At 39.0% G+C, this 21,422-nt stretch overlaps 1 protein-coding gene across 3 annotated transcripts; it reads right to left on the bottom strand.

Moving 5' to 3' along the window:
- Positions 1-1,596: 1,596 nt before the first annotated feature.
- Positions 1,597-20,986, bottom strand: LOC109074301 (H(+)/Cl(-) exchange transporter 5-like). 3 transcript variants are annotated; one of them, XM_042759769.1, is made up of 14 exons: positions 20,657-20,986; positions 19,348-19,485; positions 14,516-14,664; positions 14,342-14,441; positions 13,251-13,438; positions 11,825-11,947; positions 10,989-11,195; positions 10,543-10,623; positions 9,400-9,963; positions 8,750-8,936; positions 8,070-8,468; positions 6,333-6,549; positions 5,092-5,225; positions 1,597-5,061 (listed from the first exon to the last, which is right to left on the bottom strand). In XM_042759769.1, the coding sequence occupies exons 2-13, from the start codon at positions 19,478-19,480 to the stop codon at positions 5,135-5,137; spliced, it is 2,439 nt and encodes an 812-aa protein (XP_042615703.1). In that variant the 5' UTR covers positions 19,481-19,485; positions 20,657-20,986; the 3' UTR covers positions 1,597-5,061; positions 5,092-5,134. The 3 variants fall into 3 exon arrangements, with proteins under 3 accessions (XP_042615703.1, XP_042615702.1, XP_042615704.1); XM_042759768.1 differs by having other exon boundaries at positions 1,597-5,225; XM_042759770.1 differs by having other exon boundaries at positions 1,597-5,225; positions 11,825-11,944.
- Positions 20,987-21,422: the final 436 nt, after the last annotated feature.

Raw genomic sequence — 21,422 nt, 5'->3', positions numbered from 1 at the left:
AGGACAGGATTTTACATTTGGGGATCACATTACAACCTTATCAGCATGTCTCAAGAATATTACATAATGCTCACCATGTAGTAATAACTAAATAAGCAAGTAGGATGCAAATTATATTAGTATCTCCACTAATTGACTGGGAGTTAGTTTGTTCAATTAATAAACCGCTTTACCAATTGACCATTTCAACCAGTTGCCCAAGGCTTCTGTCATTTTACAATATTTCACAATTTTTTCTTTGCGCTACGGCCAAGATAAACGAAGCTCTTATAAAATACAATGGCAGATATATAATGACTATTGCACCATTGGGGCCTTCCCTAAAGGGATATTTTGTCAGATGAAAACCCACATAAGTGTATACACTCAGATCCAAGCTTAGGATCACTCCCCAGCTCTCTGTTCTCATAAGTCTTCTAGACAACAAATTAAGTCTTCTAGAGTCACCATCATTCTCACTTCTGCTTAGGGTCCCGATGTCTCACCATCAAAAAAACAAAAACAAAGCACACTCACAGGCCACACACACTTACACACCATTTGGCTAATTCAGCATTGACCACACACACACCAGTCTATTCACTATTAGATGTGGCCACACACACCCTGAGCATATATACCCTCACCCACATCAACTGAAACACTTCATCACACATTCCCCTTGCCAGCGCTCCCAAGCAATCCGTCACTCATATGTGTCATCAGTAAAGCTTTTCTGCCATTCATTAAGACCACCAAGCATTCCTATTCACAAACCCAACCTTGTCCTCCCCAATTCCCAGAATCCACCAGAAAACTCCGGAATGTCACAGGAATCGAAACATCTCAGTGCACACGCACACAGGATTCACTTATCTCATTTATTTGTGCAGGGCCTAGAAAGAGTAAACACAAATAAACAAATGGGACAGTTGGCACGGGGAGAGCGGCGGCAGGGCTGGAGCTGGATCACCTCCTTCCTGTGAGACAATAAAACTCTGCAACCATCCCTCAGTCCCATAGCCATCTCCTCTCCTGTCTGAGACCCAGAAATTAAGTTTGTGATCACATAGACATTACCAAACTAGATTTTTACATTTCCTAAAAACAATCACTTTTTTGGTAGTGTGTAATGTAATTGCACAGGCATTTACCCCAACTAAACAGCGGTTTATACAGGTGTTTACTCAATGTCATGGTGTTGTTATATGGTTGCCAAGATGTTCTGAGTGGTTGCCATGTGGTTATTAAATAGTTGTAGGTGGTTACTAGGTAGGTGATTACTGTCCCAAGCCAAGTCGCAACTTTTTGTGTGTGTGTGAGGATAGCTTCTATAGAAAAGTGTTTTCAGTATTATTTCTGTACTATTATAGTATTTATCAATATTTTGAATTTATTTTTGTTATTAATATATATAGGTATATAGGTACAAATGTAAGATATTAAATCAAAGTTGCAGTTATCTCACATTTCGAGATTTAGTATCAGATTGTGAGATACGAATAAGGCTGAAATCGTTAGATATGAAGTTGCAATTACCTTTTTATTTCTTCTACTCCGATGCAGAAACAGTCTTCCATACGTTACCCATCTCAAAGCATTAATGTCGCAGGATAAGTAATGTGCTGAAGTTTATTACTTGAGGTTAGAAGTTTAGAACGGTTACGTACATAATAGCAGTGCTTATTTTAACAAACGCTACATGCACAATGAACCTGAACTGAAGAATTACAAGGGTGTGTTTTGTTCAAAGGTCCGTGTACAATTATTCTCGAAGTCATCTGTGAACAATTTTCAAAAAAACAAGCAAAAACACGCCCTAGACAGATCATTTCACATTGTTGCTACTTTAAAAAGCATTTGTGCTTTTTCAAAAGACAATATTCCTGATAATAAAGTTACAAAAGAACGGCTATTAAAACATTGGCCTTCAAAAGGTGTGGGGAAAAAAAGAGTTCTGAAGCAATACATGAGACTCACCCACAGTCCTGTGGTGTTTTAAGAGACCCTCAGCGATTTCCTTCAAATACCACATTGAACACAAACCAGCGGTGGTCTGTTTCTAAAGGCACCAGAGTCGTTTGGGATTCTAGGGAATAAAAATGCTAATACTTCTGGAATTTTCATATCCCGGAGTCTTTGATTATGTAAGATAAACCAAAAACTTGAAGCCACAAGCCATTCTTTATATATCTAAAACATAAACATACTTTTTGACCTCCAGATGAATGCAGTCTGCATGGAATACATCATTCAGATTTCTTCAATTGGACAAAAGTTCATTTGACAATATGATACAAGCACAGACATGTACAAATACTGTAATAGAAAACATTTTTGTGCAATTAATACCTATTAAAGCTAACATCTCATCACTAAAATGGACACATACTTAATCTCCGAAAAGTGCTTTAGAATTAATTTTCCTTCCAACCAATTTGGTAATAACTGTATCGTCTTTTTGGCAAGAAAAAAAAAAAACAGGTTTCTTTAGACATGCATGCTCAATGACACCTGTAAAAGCAGTTTACTCAGGTTTAGCATTTCTCTTCAGCACTAAACTGACTGTTTGCATAGAAAAAGGCAAGTAGACGCCAACTAAACAGCTGTTTACGTGGTGCTTCCTGAGTTGAAAAGTTGCGTTCTGTAAGCCTACGTTCTGTAGATAAGAACATAGGAGGTCTGTGGCGCGTCCTTGGCCATTTCATTTGGTCCCATCCTGGCCTGGTTCCTTCTGCACCAATCGAGTGTTGGGTTACAGCGCAAAGAGGCTCAGCACCCACCCGGATTGTAGGAATGAGTGGAAGTCCTTCGTGCCAAGTCTCTCCAATAACCCCCCGTGTGACACAGAGGGGACCTTTGTGAAACGATCCCTTCCACTGACCAGTGAACACTGTTTAATTAACCTTTCCTGCTCTCCCTCCTCCCATATTTCTAAGTTTTCCTAGGAAGGCAAAAGAGAAAAGCGTAATCTCTCCTTCCAACACCCCTATGGCCCCACACACAAATACTCACACACACATACACACACCTTTTCTTTCAATAATCACAGCACAAGAATTTCTTTTTTCCCCCGCTCCATTATAACAGTTTAGAATCGCCTGTTGTTTAAAGACTGGACCGGAAATTGTCTTTCTAAGAGTGGAAGGCGGTCTGGGCTGCGTGACGGTGCTTGAGGGAAGCAGTCGGGGGACATCCTGGCGACCGGGAGCCCAGACGAGCAGGAGCGAATGGGAACAATAGCCCTCCACGACCTCCCTGCCCCTAATCCAACTCTCGGGAATTACAGCGAGTAGGGAAAGTGAGTGTTTAGAACAGGCATAAAAAGAATCAAATGCCTATAATAGGTCATAAACAACTCAAATGCCAATGTAGGGGGAAAAAAAAGCATGCACTGAACTGCAGGGTGGAGGTTTTGAAATGCAGAGAGACAAAAATTTGAGCAAGGAAGAGGACTACAGTACAAGTTTTGGCCTTTCATTACAGGGAGGATCTTATGTCATGATTGGGTCCTCACGGACAAACAAGGGAGTTGCCTGGAGATGCTTCACTGAGGTTGCCTGAGGATGACAGCGTGGTTACATGAGAAAGACAGTGAGGGTGATGGATGAAGGAACGGAGGGGCCCAGGTGCTCAATATGAGAATAAAAATGTAAAGAGTCCCAACTGTAATGACATGAGAGAATGCCGCAACACACCCAGAAAGCGAACCTGGTCAAGAATCAATCAGACGGTGCACAATGTCCAGAATGAACAGTCTGTGAGATAGTGCCTCCTGGTGGTGCCACGCAGGAACTGCAGCTTGGTTCATTGGGAAAGCTGAGTGGAAATCAGTTGTTTAGCAGCAACTACAAACTTTTTGGAAATCATATGCCACTGGTAAGACCAAAGAGCTTGCTGTAATAGCAGAACGACAGAGGGAGAACCAGGGCACTTCAACTAACTACTGAAGGCATATTTCATACAAAAAAGAAAATTCCCTCATCCGTTTACTCACCTTAGTGTTGTTCCAAAACAGTATGACTTTGTATTCTTCTGCAGAACACAAAAGAACAGATTTTGAAGAATGTTGGTAACCAAACAGTTTTAGTTGCTATTGGTTTTCACGCTCAGAAAATGTCTTATTTTAGGTTTCACAGAAGAAAAGAGAATCATACAGATTTGGAACGTCAAAAGGGTGAGTAAATGACAGAATTGCTGGATGAACCATTACTTTAAGGCACCTTCCACAAAAAAAAACAAAAAACAAAAAAATTCAACATTGGCTTCTGTCCGGTTGAAGTCATATATAAACGCTTCAAGAGTGGGATGTCTTTAGAGTGAGAAATAGAGTAACAGCACTACTGGTGGCGTTTTGCTAGTATGCATAAATGAAAAAAAGTAATTGCGTCTGTATGACTTTTCAACATGATACACCAAATCTCATTGCACTTCTACAAAAGTCGGCGCATCTTCCCACAGGGATCGCTCGACACACGCAGGTTCAGACGAGACACCCTTAACGCACGTTTCCCAGATCATCTCAGGAATGTTCTCACCCTTCTGAAGTTCCTCTCGAGGTCAAACGTCACTCCAGGGATGGAAATCCTGCTAAAAAATAGCTTAAGCTACCTTTTGTTGGCTGGTCTCAGTCAGTTGGTCTCCCAGCCCGATAAATACCCAAAACCAGCAACCCAGCCCAGCCTGAGAGACTAGCAACCATGTAAAGCTAGTTCAAGCTACCTTTAGCAGAGCAAAGCACCATAAACGAATAAAGAACACAAAAAGAAGTCATCGATCCCCAAATTTAAATATACGTGCAGGCAGGAAAAGCATTTGGTACACATGCAGCATGTCCTGATGGCAACAATTCAGATCAGGTCATATATGAGGTTCACAGGTGTGAGGGGACAGTATTTCTCACATTACTGTCTCTGTAGCCTCCGGACAGGCTAAACAGCTCCTGTCTGAACATGTCCAGTTCTGGAGCTGCAAAAAGCTGCCTTAGGCCACTCTCAGACCACTCTATAATAGCAGTAGCTCAGTGACACACACAGTCCTACCACTGGCAGCATGTGTGTGTGTGTGTGTGTGTGTGTGTGTGTGTGTGTGTGTGTGTGTGTGTGTGTGTGTCTGCAGGAGTGAGTTTATCCTGTCCGTTCAGTCTTGAGAGTCTTCAGTTGAAGAGGATTGATTCCGGGTCTCTGTTGGCCATCTGCGCCATGTGTTTAAGAATGTCCTTTTTAGTGATGATTCCCAGCAAACGCCTGAATGAGCGACAGAAAAGAGAGGGAGAAAAAGGATTCTTGTTTTTAATTAATACTGATCATTGATCTGTCAAGACACACAAATCAAACAGACAATTACTGAACAGATGGTCCTAGTTAGCATATGCATGAGAGAGACTATGTTTGCATAAAGGTTCAAGGCCACATGTTCTAAGTGCGTGTGTGTTTCCAGTCTTCTCTCTTTTCATATTATGTCATTTCCTTTTATTGTCCTAGATAGACTTGAAGGGTGGATCACAGGGATGGAGAAAGAAAAACAGCCACGTTGATCTACTCAACATCAGGACCGGATTAAAAGAACTCCAGCTGTTTTGAACAAATATAATAGGGAGCACTCTTATGAGAAAGGACATATGTGGGAAATAAAAACTGAAACTCAATGTGGACTTTTATAAGTATAAATGCCCCCATCACAGAAGAGCATAGACTCAGCTAGGACAGCTCTCATGCTTGGGCTGGTTTAACAAACATAGTTTAACTGCAAATTCGAGACAACAGCTCTGTTCTTAAACCTGGTGGGCTGACTTTTAACACTGCAAATCATGAGCAGCCCTCAAGGCGGCATTCGAACTGAGGTTAAACCTTATAAATTTCTGATTTGAAACGCTTAACATAGGCAGCAATGACAAATATGGGAGAGTTGACTCAATTGATTCCAATAGAGAATGACATTAGCATGGTGCTAAGCTAACCTATTTTGTTGTACCAATTTGTGTTGTACTTCAGCAGTGGTTCTAACATCTGCACAACTCCCAGATCCCTCACTGTCAAAGAAAATATTCATAGGTCCACCAAGATATTTATGGTACTTCTGCTGTACTGACAAAACTGCTCAAAAAAAAAAGAGGCGAGATTAAAATCTTTCAATCAGACCTGCATTCATACAGCTAGAAATGAGACGTGATCACTAAAATGTTGTTTATTTCTCCTTGGCCCAGTCAAATCTAGCTTGAGATGGCAAAAACTAAATTAACAGCTTCATTCTGCTTCTCATGGGAGGAAACAAATATCTGCTACGCTTGTATCTCATCTACTGCTTTAAAGAGACCACACAGTTATACAAATCATGCATGACGACAGACTCACCCGTTCTGAATGACGAGGCACTGCCGCAGGCCGAGCTTGCGGAAGATGTCCACCACGATTTCCATGGGCGTGTGCACAGTGACCGTAAAGGGGCTGAGGTCCAAGATGTTGTGCAGTTTGACTGCAGGAGGAGCGCTGGGTGACACGGGTGGATCACATTCAGTGAACAGGACGGCAGACACGCTGACCACACCCTCCTGATGCCGCCGTGCATTCTCTATGATAATTTAGTGGAAAAAACACAGGGATATAAGCTGGGTAAACTCAACACTAATCTATCGATTACAACAAAGGTTAATTAGCAAACTTCTGAGGCAGCCCATGGACTGTTCAGAAACTATCATATTCCACACAAAACTGGCAGGAGCTGGCTGAAATCACTGCTTCCAATCTGATTGGCTGACCGCTTTAAAATGTCTTGGAATCAGGGCACACCGGTTTTTAATCAGTCATCCAGGAAACAAAGTTGCACTTACAAGGCGCCAGGCTGACAAAATCTCTGTGGTATCAACTCTTCGACTGATAATCAAGGGTTTGGTTTAAGACATTTAGTAGCAAGAAGAAAAAAAAACTACTTTCAGTCTGTAGTCGGTAGCTTTAGTCACTGGTTTAGACTCCTACTGATGTCATGATGGCTTGCAAGTGACTTTTAACAGAGAGCAATATACAACCTAGAAATATTGTAAAAAATAGGTTTATACTTTATTCTGTTTTTTTGTTTGTTTTTTTAATCATACCCTAAAAGATACTCCATCATGGTTTCCTCAAAAATATTAATCAGCACAATGGTTTTAAACACTGATGAAAATATTAGTTTCTTTCAAAGAACTGACCCTAACCTTTTGAATGGAAGTGTGTGTTTGTGTATTTATATACACTACTTACAGGGTTTCCTTTACAGTGTGTGTATTTTATATATTATATTATATATAAAATAGCGATATTTATCGAAGAAGATACATTGTACATAGGGCAATGCCCCCTCAGTTCCCATAGATAGATGTATAGGTAGATTCCTCATTTGCCCGCTTCAAGCACGTAGACGTGTCCGCAATCCTGGTCAATACGTCATCACTCAATAAAAATCAATGAGTTTTGAGCTGTAACAGCATTGCGCAGTATCTGGTTGTAAAAAGCGCCTAAATTTAAATTCCTGAATAAACTGGATACACTTTCACAGGTAAAATTTTGTTGGTTTTAATTTCTATTAACTCAAAAATTACAGGTTTTTAAACTAAAGTACCTTTTTAATGCCTTGTTAGCTAACGGTTTCGTCTTGTTGTTTTGTGCTAGTTTGACAAAAGCATCTTCTGAAGTTTAATGAATATGTATATTGTTCATGCGTACAACTACAGTTAGTGCAGATGCACCGGCAACTTGCTCTCAAGTGTTCACCAACCGGCATTGACAATCTACCTATTCATACAGTATCTATATCGGTCCCCTTCAAAGTAGGCACCTTGGGACCCTACATAGTTCTCCCAGTGTCTCTTCCGCTGCCTCGTCTTACTTTCCTGAATCTCATCGACAGTCTGAACTCTCTTCCCTTTTTAAAGGTGTATTCAGTTTTTGGAAAAGCATCCTATTACATCTCTCCTCTTGTATTTTTCATATTACTATATACTTTCCGGACAGCCCTCGTGTATATATAGGTCACACACACACTTTATTTTCTTAGACTTAGAAAACCCTGTAAATAGCGTAAATATGTGGAGCAACCAATAAAAAGACGCTCACCTAAGGATATGACCAGATCCCTCCTCAACACAAAGCCCACCAATCTCTGAGACTGCTGTGAGATAACCACAGGAAAGCCGCTGTAGGTGGTGTCTGCGATGAGTCTCTCCACCTCCTCTACAGACATCCCGCTCTGCGTCAGCACAGACAGCGGTGGGTCGCTCTGCCGCGGCCGCATTACATCCGTGGCAAGAGTCTTGTGGCGGAATTCTTCTTTGGCCTCCAGGAAAGGGTAACCATTCAGACGGATGTGGGCCTCATAAATGCTCTCACGACTCAGAGCATCAGCGACCCATTTGCTGGTCATGGTAGCAGCCATGAGGGGCACAATGTACTCTAAACCTCCTGTCAGCTCAAACATAATGACCACCAGAGAGACGGTCATACGTGTCACACCACCTAGAGTAGAAATGAGAAAAAAAATAAAAAAATAAATGCTTGCTTGCTAGTTTGACAATGCAGCAAGATTATAGCTAGATGTAGTGATTTAACGGTGTAATTCAAATTATTAGAATGTATCAATGACTAAGCAGGGTCAGGCTACGTTCCTGAAAGCCACCATTAAATGCTTCTGTATGGAAGACTGCGCAGGGCAATTTGATTGCGAAGTGAAAAATAAATCATCTGGAAAATGAATGTTCGGAAGAGTTTCGCAGAGATGCAACTGAATCACCCCTCACCCAGACAGGCTGCTGCGCCCACCATGGCATACAGGCCCGGCGTGATGCAGTCTGCCCCTGGAGAGCACCAGCCTCTGAAAATTTTCCGTTCATGGTTGTGTACGGCTAGCTGCTCCATGCCCACTCCAAGAAGTCTGCCTGCTATTGCCCCCACAGCAATACTAGGGATGAATAAACCAGACGGCACCTGGAGAGAGAACAAGGAGCAAAACAGAATTAATAGATAAAGATGGCAGAGCTTACTTGATATTTTCACAAAGAGGTTATATTTTTTGTGAAGGTTTAAAGTATTTGGGGTTAATCAGAAGATTTTATTTCTGTTTTATCAGTCTGTTTTTGGGAGTTTGATAAGATATGGAATTGCAGCATGGAATGGAAACCTGACTGTCCAATCCAAATCAAAACTTGTCAACTTGTACATACTGCTTTAAAAATGATAGGTTGGGAAGTGAAACGACTGAGGTAGGCCTATCTGTTTTAAAATAATAATTACTAAGTTTCTAAGTTAAAAACTTTCCAAAATTAAATTGTACCATGGTAAATTTGTGGAGATATTATATAAACCATTATATTAACTCATTCTGTGGTTTTATTCTCAGAACTGCCCTGATATTCTGTTTTGCCTTCAAAAACACATCTAGGTCTGTTACCTTAATGCCAAATGTAGCCACAGTGATGAGCATCTTAAAGACCAGTGCAAGAGCTAGCTGCCACATAGCTGTATAGAGACCTGGCCCCGCCAGCCGAGCCCCCAGACCATTAGCAGCAGTGGCATTAACACTTCCAGATGTGCCTCCACTGTTGCCGGAGTAGTCGCAGAGTTTCGATGAGTCCAGCAGACCACAGTCATTAAACAGCTCAGAGATCAGTTCGCTGCTGCTCATCCGAGTGTACTCGATTGGGAACGCCAGCAACGCTGTGAGCAGGGTGACCACCAGAACCTCAATGACAGGGTAGTGGCCAAGGCGGGTGTTCTTACGGAGACGGCACCAAGCAATGTTAGCATGAATGAAGAAAGCCCCCCAAAGGCCACCGAAGATGCCCAGAAGCACAAAAGGTATGAGTTCTAGAAGATGCCAGGGTGTGTGGAACTCCACGTAGAAAAGGACCAGTCGGCTGTTCCCGAAGGGATTAATGGAGCGAAGGGTGAATGCTGCAACCAGAGCAGCGAAGAACGAACGCCACAGAGTCTTCAGAGGGAAGTAGTAGCTGACCTGAAATAGAAATGCAGGAGAAATATGGTCACTGTCAGATGTTCAAACAACATTCAGCAAATGTTTTCACAGTTTTCATGCTGAACTAATCAAAATGACCACAGCTGATCACAGTTGAAAGTTAAATGGCTTTGTGTGCCATTGAGAAGGTGATTTAGCGGCATATGATTGAGTTTACAAGTCATTATTAGGATGGGGCGGGTGATCCTTTTTCAAAAACAATGAATCTGTTTTTTAGTTTTAGTTTTTGCAGACAAAATGCTGTTATATCTTTTACTTGGATGTTATAAGTTGCACTGAGTAAATACATCTGGATAAAACAAACTGTGTCCACAAAAAAAAGACACACAATGTGATTATTTTAAAGGGAGTGATTCTTTTCTACACCGAGACACTCAGTTGGATATTATCATGAAATAACTCCCTCAAAATGACCCCTGATCCCATCTGGGTTTATTTGGGGTTTACTTAGCGGACTGTTTAATAACCTTTCCAAAAAAATAAAAAAATAAAAATTGAAACATGAAATATACAAGACTCAATGTTTACGAAAGGACTACAGAAATATAAAATGCATACCTCTTCCAAACTAAAAAGCACCCCTCCAATAGGAGCACCAAACGCTACAGACACTCCCACTGCAGATGCTGCAGACAACACCTAACACACAAACAAAAATGTATATTTACTCATTTACATTCCATTGCATTCTTATTTCCCAAGTAAAACAAAATAAAGAGCACATTCACCATCCTAAATTCATGAAAAATGAATTATACATCAGCCTAGATAGTCTAGAAAAAGCCTTGTCTGTTCGCTATTTCTATTACCAAATTGGCAATGGCAACTTCCAGCACAGCAGTTAACAGAGACCAAGCCAAGAGGCTGATATCAATGTATTACATTACAAGTTTTGATCCAAGATGCAAAATACTTTGTTACTTTTCCATCAGACTATCCCACGCTCCCCTCTCCCTTATCTCTCCATCACTCCTCTCCTTATCTCCCGCCCCAGTTCCTCTCACCTCTCGTCTCTTGGCCTCATTTCGACGGTATTTGGTGAAGAAATGGCAGAGGATGTTTGCGCAGCAGCAGGCTACATGAACCAGCGGACCCTCCTTCCCCAGACTGAGGCCAGACGAGACGGCCAGCACAAGTGTGATGGTCTTTATGATCAAAGTCCACTTCCCCAGGTAGCCCCGAATTATAAAGCCACTCAGGATGGTCTTAATCTGCAAGAATTAAAGACTGGTTAGTCAGGATTCAAAATTATTCGCAAAAACAGGCCATTTTCCAGACCACAAGTTGAAGAATGCAGGTTAAGCAGTTATTCTTGGCATGTAAACATGTTTTAATGGACCAGCCATAAAAACAGCTATTAGAAATGTCCTTAAATCTCCTCTGACAACTCCTCCACATGATTTTAAATCAGTAGTACAACTACAATAATCTAACATGGGCTTTTGACAGAAAGCCCTTCATTGTTCTCTCTGCCGAGGTTAGAAAGCAGAAGCAATTGTGGTTGAACATCTGAAAACATTTTGAACATCTGAAAACAGTACAGAAAATTGTGGAACTGTCAAAAACTGTGCAATGTACAGTTATAATCTCTGTACATAATAAAACTGAAGAAAGAGTTTGAGGTATAAAGTGGCTACTACTTAACAGGGGGGGGTGTTTTTGAAGTCACATTTAATGTGAAGCTGAAGTGACAAAACAGAAAAGTCCTAGAATGAGTGGATTGTTGGGAAATGAGCTTGAATGTGTGGAAAGATACATGACGCATTGTGTGTGTGTGTGTGTGTGTGTGTGTGTGTGTGTGTGTGTGTGTGTGTGTGTGTGTGTTTGAGGATCATCTCACCTCTGGTATTCCTGAACCGCAAGCATAAGGGGCGAAGGCCCTCACAAGAATCACAGCCAGGAAGGCAAAGAGAAGAGCCCAGCTCACATACATGAAATGATTCAGCACATTTACACTGCCCTGCTGCAAAACAAACACAGGATACAAGTGAAACGAAAGGATCTTATACACTGTCACCCTCTACAGGACATATCTATAGTTAGAGGCCACAATTGTTTTTACATACCACTTGATTTATAATTTTGATTCTAAAAAATAATAAAGAAATGAATACTGGTAGATTTGAGGAGTCATACATCCTAATTAAGGCTTGAAGCTCCCTCCCGAATGATAATAATGCTACAAATCTCAAGACATAGCATCCTAAAAATGATCTTCAGAAATTACTTTTAAAAAGGCCGGTAAAATTCAGGATACGTGAATAAAAGTTTAAATTCAAAGAACATATGTTTTTTTTTTTTTGTTAAAAAAAATAATAATAATTTTAATATAATTTTTAGTAAAAATACAATTAAATCTAAGATTAAAAGGCGTGTTTTATTGTCATTTCTTCAAAAATAATATTGTAGCTTTCTCTTCATACCACAAGGGGTTGATATACACTACAGTCAGATATTTGAAACTATAAGGGACACATTAAATTGATCAAAAGTGACAGCAGAGGCATTTCTAATGGCATTTATTATTATATTTCAAATAAATGTATCCTGAAAAAAAGCATCACTGTTTGCACAAAATTAAACTGCACAGCTGTTTTTAACATTGATAAGATGAAAAATTTGTTGAGCACCAAATCAGCAGCTTAGAATGGTTTCTGACGGATCATGTGACACTACTGTTGTTTTTAATCAGCGATACATTACTTCTATAATAAATTTCAATATTCAAGTTTAACTTTATTTTTGAACAAATAAGTTAATCATTGGTTAACCATAAAAAGACTTATTATTTAAAGGCATTTAAAAAAAAATAACCGACACCAAACTTTTGAACGGTAGTTCATACCAACACCAGCGACAAGCACAGAACTGTAATCCACAGTGAAGAGAGGCACTTGGAACTCATTTCATTTAGCCTTCGCAGAACACTTTGTCATACATTTATTTGAAATTCTTTGAGCTAAACAGGCCTGTAATTCTTGGATTCCACTAAACTGGAAATACTTATTACAATAATCAGAATATAAAAAGGAAACATATATCTGTCCTTCATCTGTCAACATGTCAGCAACAATGTGATGTTTCACGAAAACAAGAACCACAAATGTTTGCACTTTCTCATGTCACTGGAAAAAATTATGCAAAATTTGATTCAAAGCCGTAAACCACAACATGATGAAATGATTACTCATGCAATATTCTTCTCTTGTTATTGTACTCTTGCACTGGTAACATAGATCTCTGTCACGCAGTGTGCCTGAACCCACCTCACTGACTCCAACCATGAGTTCTGCCCAGGTTTTCCACTGGGGACACTTGTCTCTTTCCTGGAAAGTGGTCTCATTGGACGCCCAGCAGCAGTGCTCGTGATTAAACCAGAACCCATTCAGGCACACGCCCTCTTTAAGATCCGTCATCCAATGGGCAGCAATGTCTATACCTCCAGCCAAGGCCCCTGGTGAGGGGTGAGATGAGACACAAAAAACCTTCAATTCACATCATACTCAATCACTACTTTTTACATTTTCTAAAGGGAATGTTAGTAGTGTTTGTCCAATGCAAACTATCCATCACAATGCTCAGGTATTGTGGGAGTTTGCCAGAGCGTTGCGTCCCAAGCAAAGAAAATTAATAGCACATCTCGTCAACATCTGAGGTATAATTGCTCTCCCTATGTCACAAATGCTGTGTGAGGTGTTGTGTACTTATGAGCAAGAATATTAATTTAGTTTATATGGAAGCCCATTTCTGACATACACACATAAAAAAAAAAGAAAAATCATGCTTTGGAAAGTTATAATTTTTACAGTCATAAAAAGCAATAATGACACACAAACTCTAAATTATGAGATAAAACTGCATAATTATTGACAGTAAATTTATTATTTCATACTTTTGACATTTTTTAATAATTAGGATTTTTTCTTTAAATGGGAGAAATATGCTTCTATATTCAGGGCCAATAAGTTCTACAGATGGTGGCGCCAGGTGCAGATTTGGTAGCACTTGGGGGAGGGGTTGTGGGGGTATTAAAAATAAAGATAATTTTATCATAAAATTACTATTGTTTGACAATAATAAGTGCATCTGACAGTAAAGCACTGATCTTGAATTGGGAAAGATTACAAAATGTACTTTAATTAACAACGGTAACGTGAACAATCTATATCTAAATCTATTTTTATATAAAAAAATAATATATTCTACTTTTAATAAATGTACAACTATTCTTCTATAGTATTGTATGGAACTAAAGTGATTATAGAAGGAGCAGTCAGTTGCAGGTTGAAGAAAAGTTTGTGCACTTTGTGACTTTTAAGTAGGCAAGTAAACAGGAAGTGGGCACATGTGGGCTGACCTGACATGAGTCCAATGAGAAGCATCAGAAGCCAGCCGGAAAAGGCATCACTGATGCTGAAGAGCAAGGCTACTGTGGAATGCTTACTCTTATTGGTGATCTGAAAGAACGATGAGGTGTTACAGCAGGAACTGAGGGGTAATGTTTCATAAGCAGGTGGAATAATCTTCTCACCTCTCTATGCCGATCTCTGTCTTTAGACTTCTCCCTAACCCAGTCGATGGTGTTGAAGTCCTCATAGGTGCCAATGCCAGGGACGGGGTAATCCATTAGATCTATCAGCTTAGGACTGTTGCTCGGCCTCCAATCTGCTTTACAGCCGCCTACAGGGACAAAACACAACACACTCTCATGGGAAACCAGCAGAAACTCTGCATATTTGTGTGCAGCATTGCATGCCTATGCCATTTTTCTATTGTGAAAGCAGACTGCAAATAACATGCCAATTAATCGTGGACAATTCCCATTGTGGTCTGAGAGGAATTCCAGATAACAAAAAGTGCACTAATGCATTGCCAATCAGAGCTGTTAGTGTGTGGGATACTGCTGGCAGGTCAGAACTAATGCAAACAGACTCAACAAAAAGAAAAGGGCTGAAGCTGAATTCAGTCGCTGACCACAAATAACACTGGATGAAGTCAAAGTCAAAATACAAGCCAGTTAGAACAGGAAACACTGTGAATGTAACATGTGTTTACACAATACATAAAGCACTTTTATTTTACTTCTAGCATGTTTACTCGGAAACAATGACTAACCTTGAAAACACAAAAATTCTTTATTCCAAGAACTATGATTTAAGTGACTGAATGCTACATTTAGTGTCAATACTATGCGATCGGACTGGGCAGGAATTGATAACAGGACAAGTTGCTTTGTCTACGGTTATAACAAAATTAGCTTTATTGCCAAATAAAATTTACATAGGGCTGGTCAATATGGCCAAAAAATCATATCTCTGTAAAATTTTAGTTTAAAAAAAAAAAGAAGTCACATCCTGCTCAATGTTGTGCAACAAACAATGTACATATTAAAGGCCTAATGGTTAGAGAATTGGACTTGTAACCCGAAGGTCGCAGGTTTGAGTCTCAGTGCTGGCAGGAGTTGTAGGTGGGAGGGAGTTAATAAGCAGCACTTGCTTCCACCCTCAATACCCATGGCTGAAGTGCCCTGAACCCCCAGTTGCTCCCCGGGTACTGGATATAGCTGCCCACTGCTCCGGGTGTGTGTTCACGGTGTGTTCACTTCTCACTGCTGTGTGTGTGCACTTGGATGGGTTAAATGCAGAGCACCAATTACGAGTATGGGTTACCATACTTGGCAAATGTCACGACTTTCACTTTCAAATTAAAGTGCATGTAAGCATGTAGGCTATGCTATGTATTATGTGCAAAAAGGGTTAAAATCACATTACATTATAGCATTGTAACATTACAATCTAAAAACCAAAATAATGCTTTTTAAAGCAGAATTCACTAAAACTAAAAATGAAAACAAATTTTAAAAAAGCACAGACTAATTGTATATTTTGATTACCCCCATTACAGCCACTTTATAGTTAGTGCGATCATAAAAATATACTTATTTGTAGGTTTAAACTTCTACATACAGCACATTTATTGTCCAACAAATATTTTAGCAAAATGTATATTTTAGTCAGAATTAATGCACTCCAATTCTATTGCGCTCCGTCTGCTTGGCGCGCTCGTTCACTGAAGTCTGAAACGCATTAAAAAGTGCAAGTATCCTATCTGTCAGCATGTCTCTGTCAGAGCAACTGACTGGGCAACTATTTTAAACTTACGAGCTGTTTTAAAGCCCTTAATATAAAGCATGTCTCATGTTTAGGACAAATTTGATTATGCACTTTCCCTGCAGCAGCTCACTCCACTCTCTGCTATTTTTCAGATGCGCTAAATGAAACTTCTCTATATCGATATAAATGGTATAACCTCGTACCATATCATATATATATTGATATTCTATATTCCGCCCAGCCCTATGGTTTACACACACAATGAATTTATACTGATGCTTAAGTGAAGTGAAGCACAGTCAAATGTTTCAGATCAAACAAGTTTAGCTGGTTTAACACATGTAGAGCAAAAGACACCAGGCCTTCAGACTGGCTCTAATACAATCTGAAGCAAATTCAAAGATTCAGGTTCAACTTAAAACAAGGCCTCTGACAGCACAAAAGCATGTTAATATTTTCAGCATCTGACATATAGGACAGTAATGCAGTGGGCTATAAGGTGCAGCCTGTGCTGTCAGAATCTTAGCCTGAGCAGAAATGAAAAAGAAATACAAGAAATAGCTCATGTCACTGCAAACCTGTAGGACTTCTTTCTTCCGAGAAGCACAAGTGAAAATATTTTGCAGAACATTTAAGCTACTCTTTTCCATACAAAGGAGTGGAGACTAGGGCTGCTAAGCTCAAAAAATGGCAAAACAAAAAATGACAATAAATAAATAAAATTACAAAAAAATAATAAATCTTATCTTTTTAGGAAAAATGTTGCAAAAAAGGCCTAGACACTATGAAGGTGGAAAAAAAATACAACCCTCGGCAAAGGAACAGCAAACATTCTGGTCACAACAGGAACATCAGCGCCTAATTACAGGTGCAAGAGGACGTCATGTTGTAATCAAAACGTTTGCCATTCATCAGCAAAGCTTTGTTTTTGTTTTTAATCTTGCACTTGAGTTTTTGGTTGACTTTTTTAATATTTGAAAGTGCAAGTCGTGACATTTGCCAAGTATGGAAACCCATACTCGGAATTGGTGCTCTGCATTTAACCCATCAAAGTGCACACACACAGCAGTGAGGAGTGAACACACCGTGAACACACACCCGGAGCAGTGGGCAGCTATATCCAGCGCCCGGGGAGCAACTGGGGGTTCAGTGCCTATCTGTATGTTATATGTATATCTCTCAATCATCTTCGTTTTGCATCACATTTAGTTTGAATGTCTAAAATAAATCCTATTCAAATGCTCAAATAGGCTGGAGAGGGTTAACAGGAAATTTTAGCGCTCAAAATAGATCTATGGGAAAATAAGGTTAAGGAAGCAGTGTGGACTTTGACCCATAAACCATTATTTGAGTCTGACTTAGCGGAAAAACATTAATGAGGAAAGGATGTTTAAGAGGAACCAGCAGCTCTGTAAAATAAGTCTGTGTGCTTTTATTATTATTCTGTAGTATATAGTCTCATTCAGTTCACTTTGATCTCATATGTTGGGTCTTTTACTTCTGATCCAGTTAACGACAAAGCCAAAATTAACAGAAAGAGTAAAGACTGAGTAAGAGAAGAAAGGAGAATAGAGACATTCACCACGAAAAACAGCAGCTCAACCTAAAATGAACTTTCAATCTACTTCCTCTCAGTTCTTCAAATCATTCAAACAAGAAATGAAATTATGCAAACGTTGCTGATATCTTTAAAGGATTACTGTGCTGCTGACATAATTCCAATGAATACTGAGCAGTGGGTCATGTGACTTGTTCTGGCAAGCTTCATACTTCAACAAGAAGTGGTCAAATGTTTAATCAATTATCAGTTCATGTCACTGATCTCTCACTGATCTCACTGATTTCTTTAAAGTAAACTTAAGAATAACTTGTATATTGTTATCCATTTCAAAATGAACATTTATAGAAGCTTGTTTACGCCATGGGATGAAAATAAATTAATAAAGGTAAAGGTAATCTGCAACTCAGAATTCTGAGAAAACAAACAGAATTGTGAGATGTAAAGATGGAAAGTGTGAGGAAAAAAAAAAAAAAGTTACATTCTTAATTTATATGGAATTTATCATCTCACAATTAATTATTTTTTTCTTGCAATTTGGAGTTATTTCTGAATTAATACTTAGATTGCGTGAAAAAAAAAGTATGAATTGTGAGATAAACAGTCACAACTATCTTTTTTTTTTTTTTATACTATGCATGGCAGATACAACATGGATAATTACTTGATTATCCATACTTCTTTTATACACACACACACAAAAAAAAATATTAAAATGTGAGTCAGTATCAAAAATTATACAACAGGCTTTGGAGGAGATTTTATTTGTATATCTCTCAATCATCTTCATCTTGCATCACATTTTGTTTTGCCCCCAACAATAAAAACTACAGAGCTTCGATAATTTAATCATTTAAATATCATCTTGCTAAGCCACATTATTGGGATGTTTATATGCATTTTATATAAATAGTCTGCTATACTGTTATAAAGATATCACTGAGTTACATTACAAGCTTTCAGAATTTTATCTTTTTGCCCATTTAGATATCAGCAACTGCACATTGCATTTTTTAGCTCAGTTTGGTCCTCTGAATATTTTTTTTTCTTTTTTTTCTTCCTTGAGTAAGAGCTCCATATTCTCACTATATCATACTATATGAACCATAAAAACCTGTTTTATCGAATATGATACTCATTAAAAAACACATATGCAAACTTTATTTATTTTATTTTATTTTATTTTTTTGTCTTAAACGATTCCATTTCCAAGGAACTAGATTTTCTGACAATTAGGCTACTTCATATATCAAGCTTTGCAAGGTTAAGGTAAAACAGTTACATCACAGTAAGAGTTTCAGACAAGAAAGAAGAGTGAAAAGAGGAAGAAGGTATAGACTGTGAAATACAGACATGAAAAAAGGAACTTCCTGGTATGTTAACAGTCTGTCAAGTGACATCACACACAGCATCATCTGTCTCTGTGCAGAGAAGAGAGTGATCTGATCCAACCAAACTGACACGGCTGAAAGAGCAGACCTAGATGTTTTACAGAACCAGTGTGATGCTCCATTCAAACTGTAAATGTCTATGCTTTATCTATCAAATGTTTGTAAAACTAAAAAACCCTAAACATCAAAACAAACCAGTTAATCATGCAAAAGCATAAAGGTCTTTGATAAATGCATAAAAAATTACAGTGTGTCCACTATAATTGGTTAATATCATCTTCTGTAGTGCCTGTGTCCTTACCCGCACTGTAATCTAGATCCAGAGGCGGGACATCCTCACTGAAGTTCACTGTAACATCTGAAATATCCACCAGCTCATCATCACTGCTTCCACTGTGATAGTTATTGTTGCAAAACCCTCCGTTGTCCATCATCACCCCTGTCAGAGCAGAGAGAACATAAGGTCATAGAGGACTGAGGGGGAGTTGACAAAAAATGTTATTCTTCATTCATTTATCATCCTCAGTCTGTTGCGAAATTATGACATTGCTTCAGCAGATGCAATTCTTGTAAATGGTGTGTTTATCAAGACTTTTAATTACTACGTTGGTCACGCGGAATGTCACTGATAATATATGAGGAATGTATTCATACAAGTCTAGCGTTCAGGAATCGGGCTACATTCACTAAAAATAATCGGTTCCTTCGAGTCATTCGTTCAGGAATCGGGCTACGCTGGTCGCGCTGAATGTTTCTGATTCACTAAAAAGAATCGGCTCCTACGAGTCATTCTTCAGGAATCGGGCTACGCTGATCGCGCTGAATGTTTCTGATTCACTAAAAAGACTCGGTTCCTTCGATTCTTTCTTTCGGGAAATGGGGCTACGCTGGTCGCGCTGTATGTTTCTGATTCACTAAAAAGAATCGGCTCATTCGAGACATTCGTTCAGGATTCGGGCGACAACAGTCGCGCTTTATGCTTTGATTGCCTAAAAACGGCTGATAAGAGTCATTTGTTCGTCAATCTCTCTACACTGTAGAGCCAATGGCGGTGTAAGTATTAGTGTAAGTCGAATAAGTAGTGCAGGAAACACTGTCAGACTATTAAAATTCATAAGAACAGGTTTTCCGGTTTCTAACCTCCTGCACAGTGCGGCTTCGGTTTAGTTTTGGTTGGGTTTGTATTGAATGATGAAATTTAAGATCACTAAGAGTTCAAACACTACCACTTCCCCTGTATCTTGTTTCACAAACATTTTACAAACCAACTAATATGAATGAAAAAGAAAACACACCATCATCGCATAAGGGCTTTTGAGTAACGTTAGTTCCTCTTATTTTATTGACCACATTTTAAAGTCATCAGATTGTTTGTCAATTATTGCAGAGCTACAGCAATGATTTGACCCGGTTATTGACGTCCTCTGTTTTATCAGCTGAAGTAGCTGATAACACTTTTCCATTTGGATGTTTTACATTACATCATCTAAACAGCTGTCATTTATCCTCGTTTTGTGTCACGAGACTAAAGCTAATTCATTCTTTTGAATGATTCGATCAGTCCAAGTGATTCAGATGGCTGGATTCGAACAAAAAAGTTTGATACATACCTCTGTGGGTCTTTGCGTAGTAGTGGTCGCTGTTAGTAAGTAGTGGACTTTACTGAGGCACCAGATATTGTGATTTGGATTTTAAAGTCCCTCGGTTAGGCAATGCACAGCTGTCCGCCAATTTCTTCAACTGGTGCGTCACAGTTTACCCGGGAAAGCATCTCACAACCTCTTCACCACCGATGTCTTCAGTCTGATCGCACAGACCTTTCGCATGTGATAAAGATGAAAGAGGAAGGTGTCCATGTACCGATGCATCGCTGAGGGTTTTTTAGCCCAATAACTTCCCTTCCTCAAAAACGTGAGGCTGAATATCACGTGTTTGGAGGTCAATAGCGCCGTCTAACGTCTTGAGGAATTACTGAAAATAATTGAATTCATCCCAGAGACAACAAAGTCCTTCAGAAAAACTATTTTAAGCATTTTTTCCCCCCTTTTTATTGTATAGTAATTCCATTTTCAGTTGTTGACCTCATATAAATTGAGAGACTACGTGGAAAATAATTTAAGAATTACTGTAGAAAAGATAAAAAGATATATATATATATATATACATATATATATATATATATATATATATATATATATATATATATATATATATATATATATATATATATATATGCCTACAGTGTAGTTACAGTAGTTACATGTAATGTTATTTAATTACAAAATAAATGTAACTAATCTGTTACTGAGAAAAAATGTGTGATTAAATTATAGTTACTTATGAAAGTGTTAACAATTACAAAGGGGGTTACATATG

Source organism: Cyprinus carpio, chromosome A7 (assembly GCF_018340385.1).
Source record: "Cyprinus carpio isolate SPL01 chromosome A7, ASM1834038v1, whole genome shotgun sequence".
NCBI classification, from domain to species: Eukaryota; Metazoa; Chordata; class Actinopteri; order Cypriniformes; family Cyprinidae; genus Cyprinus; species Cyprinus carpio.
The sequence above is the reverse complement of the archived record's forward strand: the minus strand, read 5'-3'. Positions and strand labels throughout refer to the sequence as shown.